This window comes from Cotesia typhae, unplaced genomic scaffold (assembly GCF_013202065.1).
Source record: "Cotesia typhae breed Kobodo isofemale line unplaced genomic scaffold, CoteBio_Ctyphae scaffold_91, whole genome shotgun sequence".
NCBI lineage: Eukaryota > Metazoa > Arthropoda > Insecta > Hymenoptera > Braconidae > Cotesia > Cotesia typhae.
Window position 1 is genome coordinate 4,000,455 of NW_027423781.1, and position 26,506 is coordinate 4,026,960.

At 28.9% G+C, this 26,506-nt stretch overlaps 1 protein-coding gene and 1 long non-coding RNA gene across 2 annotated transcripts in view; one reads left to right on the forward strand and one right to left on the reverse strand.

Annotated features, from left to right (window-relative positions):
• The window catches only part of LOC141537566 (uncharacterized), a 143,293-nt gene that overhangs the window by 62,743 nt on the left and 54,044 nt on the right, over positions 1–26,506 (forward strand). The gene's annotated exons all lie outside the window — the stretch shown is intronic.
• The window catches only part of Eif5b (eukaryotic translation initiation factor 5B), an 81,904-nt gene that overhangs the window by 7,492 nt on the left and 47,906 nt on the right, over positions 1–26,506 (reverse strand). Inside the window, exon 14 of the mRNA XM_074258603.1 lies at positions 18,366–18,527. Within this exon, the coding sequence (XP_074114704.1) occupies positions 18,366–18,527 (162 nt within the window). The remainder of the gene's footprint in view (positions 1–18,365; positions 18,528–26,506) is intronic.

The following is a 26,506-nucleotide window of genomic DNA, read 5'->3' on the forward strand; positions in this document are numbered from 1 at the left end:
TTTAATATTACTGAAATACTTCTGGAATTTTAAAAAAGAATAAAAACTTTTGAGGGAGCAGATTTTTCGAAAAATTAATAAGGACTTTTTTTGTAAAAGGTTTAATTCCCTACACAGAAAGAAAGAAAGAAAGTCTTGAGTCAAGTGTAAATTTTGTTAAATCAAGAAAATCTTAAGGAAGATTGAAAATTTCTTGAATGAAGTTAAAATTTCTTGGACGAAGTTAAATTTTTTTAAGCCAAGAAAATTTTTTCTTGCTCCAAAATATCTTCGGTCTTCCTTACAATTTACTTGATTCAAGAATTTTTCGTCTTGATCCAAAACAATGAAACTCTTTAAAATTATTTTCTTGGATTAAGAAATTTTTTCTTGATTTTTTAATTTTTTTTTTTGTGCAAAAATTTTACAAATTAACTTTTTTTGAAAAATAGAATTATAACAATATTATGCAAGTCGTATTAAAATTTTAAAGGTCAAATAGTTTAATTACTATTTTTAAATAAATATTTTCGTCAGTCGAATCCCATTTAATCAATGTTAAAAATGAATCATTTTTACCCTCTGCTGTAAAATTTTCTAAATGTGAGATACGACGTATTAAAATGGAAGTACCGAACTGCTAAGTCGGATGACAACCTACGATGTGTATCAGTTGATATCTTCGCTACTTTTTAAGTTATATTGTGGTAAAATATGAAGAAATACTCATAAATAAATATACAAAATAATCTGATGGTTTTAATAAATAACATTAATATTTGTACCTTAAAAAAATTAATAAAAATCAGCATGAAAACGTCTACGAGTATTTCTCTTCTTAATATTAAGAGATCTATCATAATTTTCAACATATTTAAAAACAATCTAAATATACTTTGAAAAAAAAATTAACTGTATTAAGATACTTAAAAAAGTAATCAAATTAATTTTTTTATTAATTATTATCATTAAATAACAGAGAGTAAAGAATTTATCAAACTATTTTAATATTTTTTATCGTTTCTATGAATGAATTAGTTTCATCTTTTTTTATTTTCATATAAAATAAATTGCTAAAGATTACGGGATTAATTTTGATTAAAATATCTGTTTGATGATGTGCAAACTGTCGTGGTTGCTCGGATTAACCAGAATGTAACAATAAAAATAATTAAGGATTTACATAATCCAACAATCATACTCAAGATAATCAATTTACTTCTATAATCTTGAGAATTTTTTTTTTTTTTATAAAGTCATATAGAAAAATAGAATTGACGTTTCAAGATGAGAACTCGAACGGGTGATGCGTGAAACTACCATGCTGATGATCATCGTGGGAACAACCGACTTCCGGCCCTTTTGCAATTGGAGACTGGGACCCAACAACTTCCGTTTCATCACCCTAACATCACAAGAACCCTAAAAACTACTCAGACGGCTATTTTATTTAATTACATCATCATGTTTTATCTGTAATATTATTTGTTTATTATTATTATTATTATTATTATTATTTTAAATGATAAACGATAATATTCCTTGTAAACAATAATAATTTCGGGTATTTAGTTAAAATTCATTTTATTTTTTGGAGAAGAAGAGATTTAAATATTTGGCGGTAGATAATTCTTTCAAAGGGAATTAAAAAATTACAAAACACAGATATATATTTATATTTTAAGATTACGTGTATCAAATAGTCGGCATCATTGAGAAGTTAATATGCGGGACTTTATTCGAAAAAGGAAGATGCACATCCGGTAAGTATAGCCGACGTTTTCCGGTGTGTCTAACTTACTTGTCTTCGTTACTGTCAGTTTCATTGTGTGTTATTTCATCTTACTATTGGCGAAGTTATTTTATTATTCAAAATAACAAGAAGGTATTATTCGTATATAAGATGGAAAAAAAAAAAAAACACGTTAAATATTACTATTTAACAAGGAAAAATATTTCTTATCTTCTTAGAAACTATCGAAGAACTGATAAAAAAATATACAAGTATTTAATTGCGTTGCAAAATTATAAAGAAAAATTGATATTTCTAAATTGAATATTTCGAGGCGTTTAACTCGAAATGATGTCATCCGAAAATAAACAGTTGTTACGGTTGTATAATAAATTATTACTAGAGCACACTTGTCTGGAATTTTTTAATAATTATTTCAATTATAACTACGTTAAATTCGATGAAAACTTTAACTACTTAGTGAAGTAGCACTTCTTTTTACTACAATGAAAATTTAAAGAAAAACTCTTTAAGAATAGTTACTGTCTGAAATGAAGAATCACCAAATACTTTTATTCTTCACAATGACGAAAATAAAAATTATTTTAATCCTACAGCGTTGCTAAAAGTAAAACTGTAAAAATACCGCGACTTATTGATGAAAAAAAAATTCATTCACAGAAAAAACATATAATTAGAAAAAAATTAAATGAATCGAGTATTTTGATTATTTAAATGCTACTAGAAAAAAATTTTTCTCGATTATGAAGCTACCACAATCTCCTAGTTAAAAATTATTAAAAATTTAGATATAGTAATTACGATTGTTAACCTTTTGCAAAAAAAAATTCAAGTCATGTGTTAGTATTCTTGCTTCTACTTTCTTTCAATCGCAAAAAGTTATTTACTCAAATTCAATTCACTATTCCATGTTTTCTAACTAGATATTAATTTTAAGAAAAATTAGAAATTGAATCAGATTATTTATTAATTTTTAAGTTTCATACTTTTTGGAAACTTAAATAGTGCTATAAGTAATAAACAATAAGTTTTATTGAACTGTTGAATGATTCTCAATTATTCGATGCACTGCTTTGCTAAGAAAAACTTAAGACTATCTAACTGTTAATAAATGATCAAAATTATAGTCAAGAAAAATACAAAATTATTTACTATTGTTATTTTGTGTTTATCCATAAAATCTTTACTTCTATGATAAATTCTTAAAACAATTATCTTATTTTCTTATCTGCTCCAATAAAATTTTTTTCTTTAGAATTATTTTCCTCGTATCTAATGATATAGTTGTTAATTGAGGCTAAATCGCAATGAATTGACGAATGATTTTATTAAATTCAAGCCTTTATTGCTTATTACAAGTAATTTACACAAAAAATAATTAAAAGCTCAATTGAAGAAATAAATATTCAAAATAATTAATTTTGTGCTTTAGATTTTTAAGAATTATTTATTTTGAGATTTGATTCAAAAACTTCTACTTATAAAATTCTGATTTATTGCGACAAAATAATTGAAATGTATTGATTAAAGTGTTGCAATAAAAAAGTAAAAAAAAAAAAAAAACATAAAATTGAGCAATTTTATTTTTTACAATAAGCAACAGTTATAAAGTCTGGCTAAAGATAGTCCCGTAATTCCATATTTTAGTGACCACGAATTCTAAATTACGTTTTATTCTATCCAAAAATACTCATTCATACATCCGTTGTAATTTCTTTCTGCTCTTCTTTCTTTGTTTATTATTCATTCATTCATAAAAACAAAACACGTATCTCTATTTTCAAACCTCCACGATTCACCGAGCTTTCTCGAAGGGTGAATTTATATTCTACCGACCTCAATCTAATAGCACTAGGTCATCCCCTTGGCAACCTAGGAAGTCAACGTCATGTCCTACTAACCTAATTTCTCAGAAAAGATCCAAATTATTATCATTATATAATGACAATTATAACCAATTGGTGAGTATATAAAATCATATTATCCCACAAAAAAAAAATCACTTTATTCAAGAAGATTATTTTTAAAATTTCACTCTTGTCGATAACTTTTGACCCTGACCGCTTTTAATTTGACTGAAAGATTTTTTCTTTCCTATTCTATAAAAAACTTTCCTCAGAAATTTTTAAAATTTTCTTATAATTATTGGTTTCATCTCAATTTATTTTTCTTCTATCAAGCTCTTTTTTTATTAGTGTGTCGATGATGATATATTAGATAAAAGACAACAGAAGTCACAATAATAATAATCAATGTAGATTTTATAATGATGAAATTTTCCCAAAAAGAGCCGAAAAATTACGTTATTTCAATTTATTAGTAGATTTCTATAAAATCTAACTATTGCATTGGTCCTGATGACGAAACTTTTGAAAAATTTTGCTATATATCGACTCAGCTCGTCAAGCGGACTCAGATAATAAATATGGTCCAAAATTTTCTACACGTATATATTTACATACGATATTACCGGCTTTGTTTCTGCTATAACTCCCTTAATTCTGAACGGATTTCAATGAAACGTAACATACTCATTTTTTGGACGATTTCTGGTAGTTAAGTTCTAAGATGAGCCAAATCTGTCGATTAGTTTAGAAATTACAGCAATTCAAAAATTTTTTTAATCTTATTTAATCATATTAAATTTTTGTAAACTGCATCTGAAAACTTATTTTAGGAGAGCGATTCCATTTTTACCATTTTCTGAAGATTTTTTTAACTGGGAAAGAATGAATGAATCATTTTGAAATTTCGTAGGGTTATTCATTATATATTGACATACAGAAAAAAATTAAAAAAATTTTTTTTTTTTTTTTTTTTTTTTTTTTTTCAAAATGACCGCCGTAAAAATGAATCTACCGAAACCCTCTCGGAAAAAAATATCAATTTGTGGGCACTCTCACTTCTCGTACGGTGATCGGAAATTAAAAAAATTAGTTTGTACGTGTTCATAAAACATATATCTTCTAGTTGAACCAACAAAAAAATTTTAAAAGTCAAGAAATCGTAAATGGGTATACCTCAGAAAAAAAGTTTGATTTTTTACCTTTTTTATCGATGATTTATTGGAATTTTTTTTTGGAATGTTGGAGGTTTAACAAGAAGCTATTACTATAAAGTAGACGTGTAAAAAATTTTATTGGAATCGGTTGAGAACTTTTTGAGTTATTTCTCCCACAAATTTCAAAAAAGTCGTTTCGAAAAAAACGCCGAGTTAAGGCGAAGCACTTAAATGAGTTTTTAATATATAAATATTGATCATTTTGTTTTGAAAATTTACTGGCATATTTTTGAGATGATATTCTAACGATTTATGAAAAAAAAAAAAAAAAACGATTTTTTTTTTTTTTACATGTATGGCCCCCTTAATAAACTTTAATTTGCATGTCTTACCATCAATCTAGGCCAAAAATTACTAACTCGCTTTTTCTATTTAATGGAATTTTATTCTTGCATTCGTTTTGGAAATGATTATTTTAGTAGTTTTTGGATTGACTATGAAATCTATTTCCATTTCGACTGCCGAATAATCTTTTTATTTTATGTTAGAAAGATTAAAATAAATATAAATTTTGATAAAATTCAGTGAAAGTATGATACAGACATTCTATGAACTATTTTTCGTAGAAGTTTAAATAAACGAGGAAAATAAATAGATAAAGTAGAATGACAAGCTGGTAGTTGTAGGTGAATGGAAAACACGAAAGGCACGCTACAAAATAAATACAGGGGTAGCTCGAAAATAAAAAAGAGAACATGCCCGGATGTCCTGGTTTCCTTTCCAAGGACAAGTAGCGTCCTCAATAGAGTACCACACTAGCTTAATGAAACCCATACTAATAGAATACACAGCTTTGTGTGTGTGAATAAGAGCCCCTCATTTGAAATCCGAGGGTTTTATGCCACCCCTGGAGCTGTCTGCTACCATGGCTGCGAATCAATACAACTGCCAGTGAATGACTTTCATGAATGTAATGGCTTTCATTCAGTAGTTTCATTTATGTTTCAATGAGTTCGACTTTTTGAATATAGATAGCCGACAGTTTTCACCATATTTTATTTTTTGCGGTAAGAGAAGAATTAGAAATAATTTTTTAAAGATTTTGAAGAATCTTTCTGTTTTGTTGGAACTAACGAAATTTTTTAAACATTATCTGTGGCGTATTTGAATAACCCAATAGTGATTCTGACTAACATGAATTAGATAGCAGTATAATTTCCTCGCAAAAAAAAATATTTCTAATTGATTTTTAGAAATATGTAACTAAAAGAAAACATTTTTCCGAGTGAAGAGATCAATAGTATAAATCGATTCTTTAAATTAGTAATTTTCAATCATCTAAAGTATAAAATAAATTATTTCGAATATTTATTACTTTAATTGAGTTTTTAATTTTTTTGTGCTTACATTACTTGTAATAAGCAAGAACGACTTGAATTTAATAAAATCATTCGTCAATTCATTGCGATTTAGTCTCAATTAAAAACTATATCATTAGATACGAGGAAAATAATTCTAAAGAAAAAAATTTTATTGGAGCAGATAAGAAAATAAGATAATTGTTTTAAGAATTTATCATAGAAGTAAAGATTTTATGGATAAACACAAAATAACAATAGTAAATAATTTTGTATTTTTCTTGACTATAATTTTGATCATTTATTAACAGTTAGATAGTCTTAAGTTTTTCTTGGCAAAGCAGTGCATCGAATAATTGAGAATCATTCAACAGTTCAATAAAACTTATTGTTTATTACTTATAGCACTATTTAAGTTTCCAAAAAGTATGAAACTTAAAAATTAATAAATAATCTGATTCAATTTCTAATTTTTCTTAAAATTAATATCTAGTTAGAAAACATGGAATAGTGAATTGAATTTGAGTAAATAACTTTTTGCGATTGAAAGAAAGTAGAAGCAAGAATACTAACACATGACTTGAATTTCTTTTTGCAAAAGGTTAACAATCGTAATTACTATATCTAAATTTTTAATAATTTTTAACTAGGACATTATAGTAGCTTCATAATCGAGAAAATTTTTTTCTGGTAGCTTTGAAATAATCAAAATACTCGATTCATTCAACTTTTTTTTTTAATTATATGTTTTTTCTGTGAATGAATTTTTTTTCATCAATAAGTCGCGGTATTTTTACAGTCTTACTTTTAGCAATGCCGTAGGATTAAAATAATTTTTAATTTCGTCATTGTAAAGAATAAAAGTATTTGGTAATTCTTAATTTCAGACAGTAGCTATTTTTAATGAGTTTTCCTTAAAACCTTCATTGTAGTGAAAAGAAGGACTACTTTATTCCTATCGCTTTCCTTTCGATAATTTTAATAGAATTATACATTCTATAATAATTTTCGCTTTATTCAATTCTTGATTTAAAAACAGCAAAACGGTTTGGCTTGATTTGTGGAATTACCTATTTTTTTTTTTATATTCTTTATCTCTAAATTTACAGTTTAGAATTTTCACCAAATTTCACGCTAAGGCTTCCATTTAAAGGAACGAAATAAATTCCAACAATGTAGTATTACGGTATGTTTCATCTATTATAAAAAAGTATTTTTAATTGAATTAATTACAAAAGAATATCAACAAGGTGTGCTCTTACAATACTTTATTAAAGTAGACTGTTAAGGCGCGGACGAAAGATGAAGACACGAATTAATTTGCAACCTCGCAGCCGCGTAGGCGTGTACATTACATCCGGTGTAGATTCTCGTTCTTATATTTTTTTATCTTACCTTTTCTCTCTTACCTTTATTATCACACACCTATACCACCTCAATGTATATTAACAGAATACTATTAACCTTTTTTATTACATTTATCATTGACTTAAGTATCAAACATTGACTTCTACAGCGATAAATATATACACCTAATAAAACTATTTTTGTCTAATCTTTTATAGTTTACGATACTTAAATTTCAACTTTATTTACCGTTTTTTCCATTTACTCTATTATTAAATCTGTGAATAAACTTCATCGCTTTATTGTGTTATACGTTTAAATTTACTCGTCTGTTTAAATATATTGAACTCATTAAATCTTTTATTCACACATTCCACTAATAATAATGATCGGTTAAGTATATACGTTTTATCCAGAGCATTTCTTAAAGTTTCTACTATTTTTGAACTCCTCCAATAGAAAAACTATCTCGCTTCAAGAAAAGTAATCTTTTCAAGAAACTTACTTTTCAGACAACCGGTCGTCGTTCCAAGATTCCTGCTTTAAATTTCGTCTTGAAATTACTTTTCTTAACTAAGTTCAAAAAGCATATTGAGTCAATAATTAAGCTCAAAAAGAACACTGAGAAAAAAAATTAATTTTGAAAAAAATAGGCATTGTTATGATTAGAAATAAATTTGTTTAAAATTTTCAACAATTTTATTTCTTGGTTAAAAAAATTAAAATTTTTCTCACTGTAAATTTCTTATTGAAAAAAATTAGGAAAACGGTTGACCCTAAAGGCCATCTCTGCAACTTCCCGTTAGTTCCATACCTAAGCGCTTAAAATTGCTCTTATGACATTTTTGAGCTCTTCGAGCTCAAAATTAGAATTTGTGTGTTATTTTGAGCTATCCAAGCTCTAAGAGTTAGCTGTTCTATGTTTTTGAGCTCTTTAAGACACGATGTCATTACCCGGAAATAGTCAGGGAAGCTCGAGATGAAAACTTGATTTTCGTAAAAATGGAGTAAAACTAATATCTTCCCAATTTTTGAAAATTTTCAATTTCCTTAGCGGAAAGTTGAAAAATTTTGTATTCAAAACCCGTCGTATTCAAAACTAGAAAAATTACAGTTCGAAATAACATTTTTGTAATTCAAACTTTGAATGTTAATTTTCAAAGCTTTCAATGTAAATATTACATTTTACAATCTAATTCTTATAAAATCTGTAATACTTACAATCTGAAACTGTAATTTTTCCAGTTTCTATCACGAAGCGCCACGTTACATTTTATACTGTAATTTTTCTATTTTTCTTTTTTCCGTGTAGATAGATAATTTGCGAATTTTCATTCAAAATTGTATTTACTCAAATCTGAAAAACTTTTTTTCACCAAGAAAGTTACTATTTTTTAGTTAAACAACAAAATTGTTAAAAATTTGAAACATTGCACATTTTTTCAGAAGAAATTTGTTCTCAGTGCATAAATGAGTCTTCAATAAACCTAATAAACCTAATCAAGTTTAAATTAAATTTGATGTTGAATTGGTCCAAACATTAAAGAGCTTCGTTAAAACAATTTTTCATTTATTGAATCATGATTCAATTTCTTTATTAAAAAAAACTAGATTTTTGAAAACAGGAGTGGAATTTTGAATAAAATATTTTTCAAAAATCTAATAGTATTTTTTTTTTTTTTACTGAATAGAAGCACAGTATATATAATCATCAATTTAGAATAAGTATGATATATAACGGAGTTAAAGTAAACTGTGATTCATTAAGTATAAAGGAATAGAATTATATTATTGGAGACCAACTAATATAAATGCCTGGTTGGCCTAGAAATATAACTCGCATAATGTATAGACGTAATATACATTGCAATGAGTGATCGAGTGACGGACATTAGCCAATTCAAATGCGTCGACACCAGACTTCACTTACAGTATATTCATGATTTTTTAGTCTTTTGCATTGCAAGAACAGTTACTGCTGTTACCATTATTATTCTTCTTTCCAGTAATTTTACACGATAGCCTTCGTGACTAAACAGCAGACAAGTTTGACGCGCAGAGTCTGTTACCAAATAAAATTGATTTGAAAATCTATGACTAAAATCCTAATCCATTTTTTAGTGATTTCAAGGATTCGGTTTGTATTGACTAATTTTTTTTTTCATGACTGTGCAAAATATAAGCAAAAGAGTGACCATTTAAATGCAATACAAAATTTAAAGCGCAACCGTAAAAGAAGAAGCAAAAAATTAGGAAAAAGAACAAGAAGGAGAAAAACAAAGAAGAAACATGTGCGGTCTAAAAAATTAGAGAGATCTTCAGAAGAGAATAGTATTGGAGTTACTGAGCTTGGTGCAAGGTGGTAATCAATACGACGTCGGATAGTCTGATATATATCTAATCGAGGGAAAAACAGACATGGACCGTAACATAAATATACACTAAATAATTACACTGAAGAAAAAAGTTGATTCAAGAAAAAAAAATTTTTTCTTCAAAATTTCATCCTGGTTTCAAAAAAATTTGATGTTTCTCTTTTCCCTTTACTTTTTTTAACATTTAAAACTTACATGTGTTTAAATCGGTTGAATAATATCTTTGAGAAATCACAATCGAATACTCTAAAAGTTGTTCTCCGTAAAAATTACTGTCATTTTTATCTAAATGTATAAAAATTTCTAATATTTCTGTTTGGCTTCTCGATTAAAAACACTGTGTACATAAATATGTGCCGTTTTGTCAGTAACGTTTCATATGTTAAGCACATGTGGTTCTTTAATATAAAAACTCTGAAAGAGTTAAAATATAAGCGAAAAAATAAATAAAAATATTAGATAAAAAACAAGAGAGTGAATAAATTAAATAAGAGAAGTATAAATATTTATTCACATTAAATTAATAAGTAATGCAATAAATATCATAATATCTAATAATAAAATCATTTAATTGGTATTATATTTATTTTTTGAAGAGTAATAATGCAACATATATGTATATATTACATGTATAAAATATATATATATGTCGGAGATGACAATAGCCGGGTTTTTACAAGGGAACGTTGGAAAATCCCAAGCATTTTAGTTTATAACTAGAAATAAACTTTAGCATTTTAATTTTTATGATTTAATCCCTTAAGGAAAGTTTAGTAAGACTCTCTCGGAGCCTTTTATGACGGTCAACTTGGGTTGGAAAGACCACATGTGCGGGTCTAACGTAGCCACGATCGAAGGGACAGCAATACCAAAAAGACGAGACATTTTTAGAATTTGCAGTACGTAGCTTGTGTATTTTTTTATTTTAAAAGTAATTACTTGAAGGAGCTACAGATAGAAAACAGTTTCTGGTAATAGGCAGTTCTTCCTGAACAGTACACGAGAACGGGCTGCTGCTCTTCCGATCGTGGATTCGTTTTCCGACTTAAGTCTCTGATCATTCCTAACGTCAACGTTAATAATATTGTAATTACTTTGATATTGTTTATATTAACCCCGTTTGTCAAACTACAATTGTTTGTATCTAGTAATAATAGTAATAATCATAGTGTAGTGATTCTTTGTTATTGTACGTTATTAATAAGTGATTGTTGATATAAGTGACTATAGTTACATACTGTTAAATTGTATTACCTGTGACGTTGTACCATTAAATTCACAATAAAATGTCCAACAATAATAATGGCAGCGAGAGTTCATCTCAACCCAACGCTAATCCGACATCAGAAGTGGGATCGACGCCTGGTATATCAATGCAAGAGCACATGGCTATTTTACGCGAGTTGATCCAGTCGATCACTCCAAAGCCTAATACGAATACCAGGAGATTTACGTTGCCACGATTTAATCCAGAAACTTCTGGCTCTGATCCGGCTGCATGGAGTTCAGCTGTCACCATCATGATGGAAGAAAATCCGTTGCAGGGCAGCGCATTGTTTTCCGCGCTTAGTAGCGCTCTAGAGGGTTCCGCCGCACAGTGGTTAACTCAAGTTATGGTTGGAGGAACTATAACTTGGTCCCGATTCAAGGAACTATTTATTTCCCGTTTTGGGGGAAGAGAAACCGCAGCTTCAGCACTCATGAAAATTTTTAACGAACAACCGCTAAAAGATGAGACTACTGGAGCTTTCGGTATCCGCTTACGCTCTCTCCTCAAAGCCAGGTGGGAAAATTTAAGCATGGCGGAAATCATCAACGGCGTTGTTCTCTATCGATTAACGTCTCAAGATCACCGCGTGGAACGCACCGCGCTTACGAGCGAGGTAAAAACAGAAGATCAGTTCCTCAACGAAATGAGAGCTTATTCGTACGCGAAGAAGCGACCGTTTCAGTCATCTGAAAACTTGTCAAATCCAGACCCTAAACGCTCTAAAACTACGGAGTCACGGATAAAATGTCTTTTCTGCGGCATTCCCGGCCATAAAATAGCTGAATGTCGCAAAAAGTTATTTCTTGACAAGAGGAAACATCTCCATAGCCCAGAAGGGAATCGATCATCCATCGCCACCAAGGTTACCTGTTTTAAGTGCCACAAAGAGGGTCATATCGCACCGAACTGTCCGTCAAGGAAAAACAACAGCACCGGCGTCAACAACAATAGTAACCAACACTCAAGCATCGAACGCCGAGTGGACTTTTGCACCGTAGATGTTCCAACGGGTACAATGACCCATATGGGTGAGTCGTTTCCATTTTGCTTTGATTCAGGAGCTGAGTGCTCACTAATCAAAGAGTCAGTTGCCAAGAAATTTTCGGGCAAACGTATCAATGACGTAGTTTTAATGAGAGGTATAGGAGATAATTGTGTCAAATGCACCTTGCAAATTTTGTCTACCGTTTGTATAAATAGCTTTACATTGGAGATAGTCTTTCATGTGATTCCGGATAATTACTTAAAATATAATATAATGATTGGTCGTGAAATTCTGGGTCAGGGTTTTGAAATAAATATTACGCAAAATCACTTTACTATTTGTAAAACGAAAGTAGTCAATACCTGCGAAACGGTTCCTAGTGACATTAATTTTAATGAGATAAACACCGACGTTACGGGCAGCGATAAAACCAAATTAATTTCTGTTTTAGAAAATGTTAAAGATTCTTTTATCACGGGTTTTCCCGAAACGAAGTTACTACAGGTCAGTTAGAAATACGTCTTATAGATCCTAATGTTACCGTTCAAAGAAGACCGTATCGACTCAGTGTTGAAGAACGGGAGATTGTTCGTGAAAGAATTGACGAATTGCTTAAAGCGAATATTATAAAACCCAGCAACTCACCGTTTTCTAGCCCTATATTACTCGTCAAAAAGAAAGATGGTTCAGATAGACTTTGTGTGGATTACCGAGAGTTAAATAGAAACACTGTTGCAGACAGATTTCCATTGCCTTTAATTTCAGACCAAATCTCAAGGTTACGTGACGCTAAGTATTTTATAAGCTTAGATATGGCTAGCGGCTTTCACCAAATCGGTATCCACCCAAACTCTACTGAATTCACAGCTTTTGTTACTCCCGATGGTCAATACGAGTACCTGAGAATGCCATTTGGATTGAAGAATGCGCCGTCTGTCTTCCAGAGAGAAATTCTTAAAGCTTTGGGTGATTTAGCTTATTCCTGGGTTGTAGTCTATTTAGATGACGTGTTAATTATCGCCAGTTCAATAGAATCAGCGTTGGAGCGATTAGAAACCCTTCTAAATATCCTCGTTAAAGCAGGATTTTCATTTAATTTTGCTAAATGTTCCTTCCTCAAAACATCGATTTCTTACCTGGGTTATGAAATTACTAACGGTGAGATACGACCCAACCCGCGTAAGATACAAGCTTTGAATTCTTTACCTGCTCCAACTACTGTCACACAACTGAGACAATTTATCGGTTTAGCTTCTTACTTCCGTAAATTCATCCCAAAGTTTTCACAGATTATGAAACCTTTGTATTCTCTTACGTCGGGCAACAAAAACATAGATTGGCAAGACAAACATGAAACACTCCGGCAAAAAGTAATTACCATCTTGACACACGAACCAGTCTTGATCATCTTTGACCCTAATTATCCCATTGAACTTCACACCGACGCTAGTTCCGATGGTTACGGGGCTATGCTGATGCTAAAAGTAGAAGGTAACAATAGAGTCGTAGAATACTATAGTAAAAGGACTAGCTCAGCCGAATCCAGGTATCATTCGTACGAGCTAGAAACCTTGGCTGTAGTAAACTCGATCAGGCATTTTCGGCATTATCTACACGGTCGAGAATTTACAGTTGTTACTGACTGTAATTCTTTAAAAGCATCCCAAAATAAAATCAATTTAAATGACCGGGTTCATAGATGGTGGGCTTTTCTGCAATCCTATACTTTTGAAATTGTTTACAGGGAGGGAAAACGAATGTCACACGTTGATTTCTTTTCCCGTAACCCAATTAACATCTCTTGTAAACCCTTTGAAAGGATCGAAGAGAAGCTCATTAATTTTACAGAGATATCGGAAGACTGGTTACTAGCAGAGCAACGTCGCGATCCTCAAATCTCGGAAATCGTTTCTAAATTGCACAACAATGAAAATACGGAGGATATCCTAAAGACGTACGAATTAAGATCCGGCACCCTTTATCGAAAAATTCAAAGGAATGGGAAGACTCTTTGTCTACCCATTGTCCCGCGAGGTTTTCGATGGTCCGTTATTAATCATATACATCAATCGATCATGCACTTAGGTTGGGATAAGACCCTTGAAAAGCTATACGAATACTATTGGTTCGAAGGGATGGCAAAGTACGTGCGGAAATTTGTAGAAAACTGTCATACTTGTCAAGTCTCTAAATCTAATTCAGGCAAGATACAGGCCGAGCTACACCCGATACCCAAAACCGGTATACCCTGGCACACTATCCATATGGATATTACGGGTAAACTAAGTGGTAAGAACGACTCCAAAGAATACATTATTGTACTCATTGACGCCTTTACAAAATACGTATACCTGTATCATACTCGCAATATAGATTCCCTTAATACAATAAAAGCACTTAAATCAGCTATCTTTATTTTTGGTAGTCCTTGCCGTGTAATTGCTGATCAAGGTAGATGCTTTACTGGTAAGGATTTCCAAAATTTTTGTAAAAGTCAAGATATTAAATTACACCTAATAGCTACGGGATCTAGTAGGGCAAATGGTCAGGTAGAACGCGTTATGGGTACTCTAAAGAATATGCTCACCGCAGTAGAAACGACTGGACGTTCATGGCAAGACGCAGTAGGCGAAATACAGTTGGCTTTGAATTGCACTACCAATCGCGTTACCAAATCTAGTCCTCTAGAATTGCTCATTGGTAAGGTGGCAAGACCTTACGGATTTTTAGCGCATGAAAACTCTGAAGTAAGAGAAATAGATATCTCCAATGTAAGACAGCAAGCTATAAGTAACATCGAAAGTAATGCTATTTATAATAAGAATAGATTTGATAAGACTAAAGCTAAAGTAATTAGATTTAATATTGGCGATTTTGTACTGTTAAAAATGAAGAGAGAAATCAAACTAAATTAGATCCGAAATTTAGGGGTCCATTTGTAATAGCAGAGGTTCTAGAAGGAGATAGATACATTTTAAATTCAGTTAGAGGCAAAAGAACGTATAAATATAGTCATGATAAGTTAAGAAAGATGCCGCAAAGTTGTGTTCCTAGTGAGTTGGATCATAGTGATCTTGAGGACGAAAATAACTCGTTAAGTGTAGAAAGCACTGAAGAGCATTGACAGTAATTTAGATCAAATAAACCTATACCACTTGTCCAGTGTGACAGTGGAGTCTAAAGAAATTTAGATGTGTTTCTATACCACTTGTCCAGTGTGACAGTGGAGTCTAAAGAAATTTAGATGTGTTTCTATACCACTTGTCCAGTGTGACAGTGGAGTCTAAAGAAATTTAGATGTGTTTCTATACCACTTGTCCAGTCTGACAGTGGAGTCTAAAGCAATTTAGATGTGTTTTTTTGTTGGCAATTACAGAAAATGAAATTCACCAGAATCCATATCTCGTGAAACACAACTGGCACTAGCGATCATAAAATTTGATATTTTGTTATACACAACCTTCTATCCTCTGTTGTTCGATTAGATCCCTGAACTAGTAGATTATTTTAAGTTATTCGTTGTCTAAAAGTCGTTAGTTCGACTCTAACCCTGAACAAAACTAAATTTTAGATGCACCCGAGGACGTGTGATCGTCAGGATGGCCGTGTCGGAGATGACAATAGCCGGGTTTTTACAAGGGAACGTTGGAAAATCCCAAGCATTTTAGTTTATAACTAGAAATAAACTTTAGCATTTTAATTTTTATGATTTAATCCCTTAAGGAAAGTTTAGTAAGACTCTCTCGGAGCCTTTTATGACGGTCAACTTGGGTTGGAAAGACCACATGTGCGGGTCTAACGTAGCCACGATCGAAGGGACAGCAATACCAAAAAGACGAGACATTTTTAGAATTTGCAGTACGTAGCTTGTGTATTTTTTTATTTTAAAAGTAATTACTTGAAGGAGCTACAGATAGAAAACAGTTTCTGGTAATAGGCAGTTCTTCCTGAACAGTACACGAGAACGGGCTGCTGCTCTTCCGATCGTGGATTCGTTTTCCGACTTAAGTCTCTGATCATTCCTAACGTCAACGTTAATAATATTGTAATTACTTTGATATTGTTTATATTAACCCCGTTTGTCAAACTACAATTGTTTGTATCTAGTAATAATAGTAATAATCATAGTGTAGTGATTCTTTGTTATTGTACGTTATTAATAAGTGATTGTTGATATAAGTGACTATAGTTACATACTGTTAAATTGTATTACCTGTGACGTTGTACCATTAAATTCACAATAAAATGTCCAACAATAATAATGGCAGCGAGAGTTCATCTCAACCCAACGCTAATCCGACATATATATATATATATATATATATATATATATATATATATATATATATATATATATATATATATATATATAATATCAGCGTGGGACAGAAGCTAAGCGGAATCGAAACGCGGATCGGACATATCTCGCGTGACTCGGAATATACCAGACGACCGGATGCGGGCACGGAAAGCGTGGGTGCTTGGAAAATCAACGAGCACGTAAAACTATATACGTATATAATACACATATGAATAATATAGATGTATGTACAAGTGCACAGCTAGGTTATCGACGTAAGAGACAAATATTTATTTATCAATGATTAATAATGAAATTCTATTACTTTCGCTAGACAATTTATTTTTAAAGTTATAATAACTATACAAATAGCTTCTTTTTTTTATTGTATCATGTGAATTTGGATTATTTAAAAAATTTATAAAATCCAAAAATCTACTCATAATGCTTATTTTATTTCTAATAAAGTACATGGATTATTTCTGATTCAAATTAGGATGAAATATGTAATTATAAATACAGTTTTATTGAAAATTTGGCCAAAATTGCGTAATTAAAGACTTCTCACTTTACTTTTAACATAAAATATATATATTTTATAGCTAATTCAGAAAGTACAGTAGAAAAAAAAGAAATTTGTTGCCACTACTTTTTTTTTTTTTTGAATTTTTCCCGGTACTTTTTTAATCAACAGCTCGAATTATAATGATCAGGTGCGTAAGGAAAAATTTTACCGATATTTATTAATTATAAGTCAACAGCACCGGATAACTATTTGCAATCCCAATTTTTTTGGTAATTATTTAAAAATTTTTCAATTTTTTTTCATTCTGCTTGTTTTGAGGCGTATTTATGATAAAAATTGTCGTGAAAGAAAAAAATAAAGATTTCGATAGCTTTTTGGCCTTCAAAAGTTGGAAAAAATTTTGGCTCTCATGTTTTTGGACAAAATTTCAATTTTATCTATTTTTGATGTATTTTTTTTTTTTTTGAAAAGTACACAAAAAAATAAACAATTTAAAAAAAAAAAAAAATTGAATGTCACAATTTTCTAGAAAATTTTTAAGTTTTTTTGAAATTGTAACAATCAATTTTTTTTTTAATTGTTCATTTTTTTGTGCATTAAAAAAAAATAAATCAATAAAATCCGATAAAAATTTCGTTCACAAAAATGAAAATGAAAATAGTGGACCCCCTCGCAAATAATTACCATTTTTTTTTTTTTTTTTTTTTTTTTCAACGAAAAAATTCTATTAAAAAAATTATTTAATTGAAATTTTTTTGCTTTTATTATATCAAATAAACTTTTATTAATTACATAATTTATCGTGATGTAATTATTTGTCTAACTGCATAAATCGATTTAGATTTTTTGAACTGACAAAAAAGTAACAATAATATACTAAAGAGCAGATACAAAAAATTTAATTGCTCTCTGCTTAGCATTTTGAGTCGTGCAATACTAATTAAATTTATTGGTATTGACTAACGGTTCTGTGAAATATTCAATATCAAAATTCTTCTTAATAAAAAAATAATCAAATTAATTAAATTATTTTTTTTTGTCTAGTTGACATTTAAAAGTGACTATAGAAGTGACGAAAGATGCGCTCAAAATAACTAGACACAAGTTATTGGCGCAAGCGTTGTATAGCTTTGTGTGCAATCAATGAGATCAGATACGAGGGCGGATATTTATGAATGAGTTGGATCAATGAATGGATGTCACGAGAGGGTGATACGAAAAAACCCGCAATGTAGAATGTAAATTATACGAATCTTATTTGAACTTTTATTTACATCAATGACTGACGAATTTAAATTTTCTTTTAATTTTCAAGCTTTGTGTTGATTTCATAATTTAATTAAAAATTGATTTATTTATTAAACTTCATGATTATTTTAAACAATCAGAAGATTTTAATACCGAAAAAGGTCTCACTCGGATTAAGTTCAATACTGTTTACAATAATAGGTAAATAAAATGATAATCTTACCTTACTGACAATTATATCCTTATCATCAAAATGACGTCCATACATCTTGGGTGCTTCACCTGGTATCGGTTCAATTTTCACGCAAACCTCCTGACCCTTACGTGCCGTCTCAACGTCCTTGTGATTGTACTCTATGCTTGTAACCACGCCCAAGTCAATGAACTAAAAGCAGAGAAACAGTTAAGAATTAAAATTAAATTTATTTTAATTATAAAATTTTTCCCAATAATTTAGAAATTTATTCAATTAAAAAATGAACTTTTAAATTTACTTATTTTCATTTGTAGATAATATTTGATCTACTTTTAAGGTAACTGAACTTTGATACCTTATAAATATACTTGAATTATTTATCGGATTAATTTTAGAATGGCGGATGTTAAATATTTCAATGTGCTTTTGTGAGGGAGATAGGGTTTTAATAAACGAGAAATAGATTGTGTTCAGAAAATTGATTTTTGAGTCGGTTAATATAATACAATAGTATTAGTATAGAACTTATCGATTAGAGAAATATAAATGCAATTGTACATACGTCAATAATCAAGCTTTTTATTATCTTTACTGATATTCAAATACTAAATAAAAGCAATGTCAGTTACTGTTGAATTGTTTTATTTTTTTTAGTTTCAAGCTTGGGTTCATTATGAGTCAATAGCAATGCTAAATTATTTATTTATATACTCTATTACGGTCACTACATCGGCAGAACAATTTATTGATTGTTACACTAAATTCATTTATTCGGAAACAATTTTCCAAATATAACTCTTTTTTTTTTTCTTTTAATAAATATTTTTTTGAAAGAAAAGTACATTTATAATTAGTTAATATATACACTGAAAGAAGGACTTATTAACTATTAATAATTTAATTTTTTAGAAGACAATTATTAAATTTTAATAAATATTTTTTAACATTCAATAAATATTTATTTGGGAGGGAAATACATTTATTAATAATTAATAAGTATTTATTAATAGTTAACAAATATTTATTAACAGTTAATAAATATTTTGTTGAGTGAATTCGTTTTGCTTGCAATGTCATATGATATGAAGTTGCTTATAAATAAAAATCATCTTTATAAATTATTTGCATTAATTATATTACATTATAATAACGTTTATTGTAAAATACCAAATTCTATCACAGCTCATAATTACCCCGTGTAAAAAAAATTGTCCCAAAAATGTCCCAAGCTTGGGACATCCAAACATGACACAATTTGGGACATCTTAGAAATAACCAGATATTTAAAAATAGTGCATTTAAGTAATTTTTCGTCAATTTTACGTATTTTTTTGAAAATTTTCAGAATAATTCTTCAATTTTATGATAATTTTACTACAATTTTAAACGTTTATTAAATGATTTAAGAAAAAAAAAATTTATTTTTGCACAGCTGTAAATTTGTCTAGGAATTGATGGATAAAACATTTATTGACAATTTTTGGGACAATTTAAGGACAATTTTGGGACATTTCAAAAATATTTTTAGAACTTTTTAAAAATATTTTTAAGACAATTTTGAACGTATTTTAAATGGTTTTAAGAAAGACAATTTATTTTTACACGGTTATAGATCTATCGTAAGATTAATGGATCAAAATTTTTAGGACAATTTTGGAACAATTTTAGGACATTTTCGGAACAATTTTGGGAAATTTTAAAAATATTTCCAGAATAATTTTTAACGTTTTTAAAATGATTTAAAGAGAGACAATTTATTATTGCACGGTCATGAATTTATCGTAACATTAATGAATGAAAATTTTTAATAAAATTACATGAAAAAAAAAAAAAAAAAACGAAAAATTAAAAATTAAAAGTCAAATATCACAATTTTTTTGGAAATTTGTTATAATTGTAATAATCAGCTTTTTTTTTTTTTTTAATTGTTAATTTTTTTATGTATTTTTCGGAAAAAAAAATATATATATATATATATTACAACTTTCACAACAAAATTTCGTTCGAAAAATTAAAATTAAAATGATTGACCCTACTTGTAAATAATTACCAAATTTATACTTCAATTTACGTATTCCTGACAAAACTGATGCGAATTTTCAACTAAGTGACCAATAAAGGGGTCTGACCGGTAGAAAGGTCACTTATCTACGATTATTTTATTTAAAATTGTTTAATATATAAACCGTATAACGACCTGATAATACTTGATAGAAATAGAGGGAATTTCCTAATTTTATGTACTATTAAAAAATAAAAGCTTCAATTAAACTCGTAATTAATTGCATTTTTAGGACTTGAATGAGTTATTAAACTTAAACTGGGTTTTTCAGTGATTTCATTAAAAAAAATATTACATTTATCAACGTAACAAGTTCAAGGATCTTTTTATCAAAAACAATAAATAATATTTCAACTGTATCATCGTAAAAAAATATTTATAGATGTATATATGACGATAATATGTATTGAGAATAGCTTTTTAATTATATCTCTTTTAAATCAGAAGACTTTCTTTAAATAAAATATTAGTAGAATAAAAAATAAAGCAGTAGTTAAAAAAAAAGAAAGAAAATTGGAATAAATTCTGACAAGCAGTCAAGATTTCTTGATTCTCGCGTGGGTTAAACCAGCTTTTCACAACTCTAGACACGCCTTGAAAGTCTTTTACATCTCTTACAATCGGTCTTACACTGCAAATTCCACATCTTCGTAGTTAAGCATACGTAGGTACTAACTCAACTTGAACTTACATCAATTTCATGTACCTTTGGCACATCACTTGTTTAGGTTCATTAGTGACAATATAAATGTCATTTTTTTTTAGAATTGAATCGAATTATCCCAAAATAATTTATACTAATTTAAACATAAATTTGTAAAGTTTCGTTTTCTTATTCCGTTATAACTAGTTACAATTCGAATTAAAATAAAATGTTTCTAAAATGATAGTCTAATTTTTGAATAAATGTTGAATCATTATACACGGAAAGAACAAGATGACACTGGATATCATCCCAGATTATACTGAGTGAAAAAAAATTTCAGATAGTAGCTAGTATAATCCAGATTACAATGAGTATAATCCAGATTACAATGAGGATAATCAAGATTACAATGAGTATAATCCAGATATCACCCATTATAATCTGGATTATAGTAGCTACTATCTGAATTTTTTTTCACCACAGATATCACTGAGTATAATCTGGGATGATATCCAGTATCATCTTGTTCTTTCCGTGTACTTAAATGTAGACAAAAAATCTCTTGAAAAAATTTTCTAATATGGCTATAGAAAAAGAAAAAAACAATTTTTCATTTTTTCTAAAAATTATGTACGGCAATTAGTTTGTTTAATCAACAAAAATTAGTTTAGTAGAGGAAACTGAAGTACTATCTCAGAAAAGCTCTTAAGGAGAGTCAAAGAATCTTTATTTTAAAATTTAACCTCTCAAGCTTAACTCTTCTGTGAGAAGACAGTTCAGCGACCATGTGCCCTCTGTCAGAAATTTCCAACACTACTTTCATTTTAATATATTTGACTATATCAGGCTGCTATTTTTCATTGTTTTTTCCCTATCATCCACCTTTAAAATTTAACAATTAGTATAATAAAGTGTCGATCTAAAACTGTTATTTGTTGTTAATAGAATTAGTTTATTAGTTTACGCAAAAAATTAATCAATTAAAAATCTATATAACTAAGTCCTATGTAATCATTAATCTTATCAATTGATTCAAGTTACTCTCTCAAGTTGTTCCCATCCGATATAGCTAAGAAAAAAAAATTATGTAGAAAAATTCTATAGGTATACTAATAAAATTTGGAAAAACCCCCAATTTTTTAATCATCAATAAAATATTCGGTACACAAAAAAAAAATTTACTTGAATCAAGAAAATAATTTTGAAGAATTTCATCTTCTTGTATTGAGTTGAAAAATTTTTAAGCTAAGAAATTTCTCTTGATTTAAGTAAATTTTACTTGACTCAAGAATTTTTCGTCCTGATTCAAGACAATGAGCTTCAAGATTATTTTCTTAGTTCAAGAATTTTACTCTTGATTCAAGTTAATTTTTTTTTCAGAGTAAGTAATTGAAAAAAAAATATGCATTAATTTTTTTGAATTCCTGTTAATGGAACGTAACTAGTACAGTTTGATTACACCTATACAGAAAGAAAGTAAGTCTTGAGTCAAGCGTAAATTTTCTTAAATCAAGAAAATCTTAAGGAAAATTGAAAATTTCTTGAATGAAATTAAATTTTTTTAAGCCAAGAAAATTTTTTCTTGCTTCAAAATAACTTGGATCTTCTTTACAATTTTCTTGGTTCAAGAAATTTTTTTTTTCTGTGTAAAATTTAAACAATTTTCTTTTATTTTGAAAGGTAGCAATACTTATTGATTATCCACGAAGTGGTTAGGTTCTGGTAGTGATATATGGATAAATTAATTATTCAAACTAAAGTAAGAAAGCAGGTTAATCCGAATGAAATATAAAAAAAAAAAAAAAACATACACACATAAAAATTATCATAAATAAAAAGTTTAGAAATGACCCCCTGCTAATAAGATATTTTTATTCAGTATGAATTTAAATAACTACTAAAAAAAACATGACAATTTGAAATTATGTATATTTTAACAGCTTTGAGTATAAGGGTTTTTAGTAGGCGTTACAAACAGACACTAGATGGCAATTTGTTTTAATGAGAATCCATTTACGGTGACACAAACGAATATAAATATAAGATATATATATATATATATATATATATATATATAGGTAAAAATGATAATAGTTTACTAATGTACATGTTGGGGCCGTCTGATACCAAGTAATATAGTGTATTAATAAGTATATAAGAAAGAGAACTATAACTTTTTGAATTATATTTCATTATATGAGCGTCGAATTTTATAATAACATATATATGTGCGCGCGCGCGCGCGCGTGTGTGTGTGTGTGTGTGTGTGTGTTATGTAGATTGAATCGGTTGTCAGGTGTCGCGATTTCTAAATGTGTGTTGTCAAATGATGATGATAGTAATGACAATTATAAAAGAGCGAAAAAGATAATAAAGGTGATGAGAAGACGATGGAAAAGAAGAAGAAGATAACCCACGTATGTCTATAAAAATAACATCGTGGGCTTGTAACAATGTGGGTTTCCGTTTGAAACGCCATATTAGATTTGCAGCCCAAGATCCCATTACAGACAAACTAAGGTGATATACGACATGATTTTACTATTAATTTATCGATAGTGTGAATAAAAGGACCCATAATCCTAATTTCATCAAAATTGCTCGAACAGAAAAATTTACTTTCAGGTTTACTGTCGAATGGATCAGATCTTTACGTTTTAAGATCCCAGGAACCTACACTCATGGAAAAATTATATTAATCCAAAAAAGTTATTTTGAAGATATCTAGTTGTATCACTTGAAGTATTTAGTGCCTTGAATCTCATCATCTTGGCTTAAAAGACTAATATCTTCAATCTATTCAAACAAATTCTTCATCCAACAACAATTTTTGACAACTAACAGCAGTTCAATCCTCTTTTCTATTCTAGATTCATGTACTCATTTCTTCATTCAAAATAAATGATTTTACATTGATTTACCGGAATAAGAAAGCATTCATGCAATATACATTTGTATGTACCTATAGAAATGAATGAAGCATTTGTGCATAGGCCTGGTTAACAATTCTTTTTTAATAAAGTATAATTTTAGTATTTTACCACCCCGAAAACAAAAAAAGTACATGTTAAACTTATAACGTAAGAAATAGAGTAGGAAATTTTTATCTGAAAAATTAGAAATAGATTCTTATACTAGAGGATGTTATATTATAGATTACTTTTTAATTGAAAAAAATTCGAATTATTGATTTCTTCAACTGTAAATGGAAAGAACAAGATTATACTGAATAACATTCCAGGTTATACTCAGTAATATCTGTAGTGAAAAAAAAATTCAGATAGTAGCTAGTATAATCCGGATTATACATGATATCTGGATTATACGCATAAATATTCACACAGTAATTAATGCACGAATTATATTTTTTTAATGTTCAATATACTAATGATTGACTATAATTCATAAATTGTTAACAGCATTTTACGCGCAGGCGCTAGAAAGAAAATGGCGCAAATATCAATGGGTATAATCCAAGATTCTATTGAGTATAATTAAAATTCTACAGAATACAATTTTGGATTATATCCAGTGGAATCTTACGAGGTATGATCTGAGATTTTACTGGAGGAAATGGACGATTATAATGAGTTTAATTTAGATATCACTGAGTATAATCTGGATTATCCTAGCTATCTGAAATTTCTTTTCACTACAGATGTCACTAAGTCTAATCTGGGATGTTTTCCATTTTAATCTTGTTCTTTCTGTGTATGTAGAGATTTAAGATTATTTAGTAAAATGTTCTTATTTTTTGAATTTTTATTGCTATCCACTTTTATAATTTAGATGAAAAATATGAAAATATATCATGTAAGCAAACTATTCATAACGTGATTGGTCGAATATATCAAAGCATAAAAATATATGCAAACCCTAAATTCATGCGCAAATTTGAATTCTAGTAAGTAACAAAAAAATATTTCAAAAAAACGAATTCTCTACTTCAACATACTCCGAAACGCGATTCAATTTCTTTGAAAATATGAAAAGTGGCAGAAATCTGAGAATTTCAGTTTTCATCGCATTTATTAAAAAAATCAGTAAATCTGAAACGAATGTTCCCTCGGATCTTAATCTAAGAGATATAAATTCTTTGACAAAGTATACACGTATGTCTTATTTAAAAACAGCAAAGTGCTTCGCTAAAATAAATTTCTGCTAGAAAATGTTCTGAAGATGTAAGGGTTTATAATTTATTTGCTGAAGAGTTAATTTGTTAAATTAAAAAAACTTAATTTTTTGAAGCAAGAATAAAATTTTAAAGAAAATATGTTTCTTAAAGTTTCTTAAATATGATTCTTATGCATCTATTCTTCCGACATACGCTTTTGTTTGTTTTGAATAACTTATACCTTATCAGGTCTTAAAGCACGCAATGTTTATTTATGTAGCTGTTGATATTTATTAAAATTGAATTTATCTTTTAAAATAAAAAATTATTTTCTTTATAAATGTAAAAAATGAAGTATAAATAAAACTAATGAAAGAAAAAAAAGATGCGAAAGCAAAAATTTGGAAGTCACTAAAGGCGGGTTTGTGAGTTTGACATAAACCTCTTTAATCAGACGCCGTCCAAGACGGGAACCGGAAGTCTATTTTTGTAGCGGTTACCAATTTAGAATCCTTTATAGTTTATACCGCCTGTGGTACGAATACATAAGTCAAGAAGCAACAGAAAACGACGATAGAAGAGAAGATGAAGAAAAAAATAATAATAAAAATTATAAATCACGCAAAAAGTTAAGTCGTCAGTTTTTATCTATTGCGTATACACTTTTGTAATTTATATATATGTCATACTGTCAAATGTGACATTTATGCCATACAGCAAAAAATTGTATATCCATCCAAACTGAAATACAAAACATCACGTCATATTTATATAAAGAATAAACTTAAGTATTTTTATTTATTCTGCTGACATGATGATTAAATAACGTGACTAATAATGCAAAAAGTACGTTTTGTAACAATTATATGAGTAAGGACAATGTTGTTGAATAATTTTAATGGAACTGATGTTCATTTTAGGAGAAAGACATTCATAAGTCAAAAATTCTGCTGGATATCAAGGAGGTTCTTAAACTACTGCATTTTTTAATGTGTCTATATTTTTTTTATCGCATTCATGGATTAGTTTGTTGATTATTAATCAAATGAAATTTAATAGCAAACTTTTAGTAATTTATAACATTAAAATTAAAAAAAAAAAAAAATCAGAAACTCATTTATCTTTCCAATATTTTCTTTTTTGAACTTCATTTTCACACAGAAAGAAAAATTTCTTGACTGGAGAACAAAATTCTTGGCTCAAGAAAATTTTCGGGGGCCAGAAGGAAGACCGAAGTTGTGTTGGCCGAAGTAAAAATTTTTCTTGAAATTCTATTCTTGGTGGAAGTAATTTTTTCTTACTTCAAATTATCATAAATACTTGATACAATAAATTTTGATGTTTGA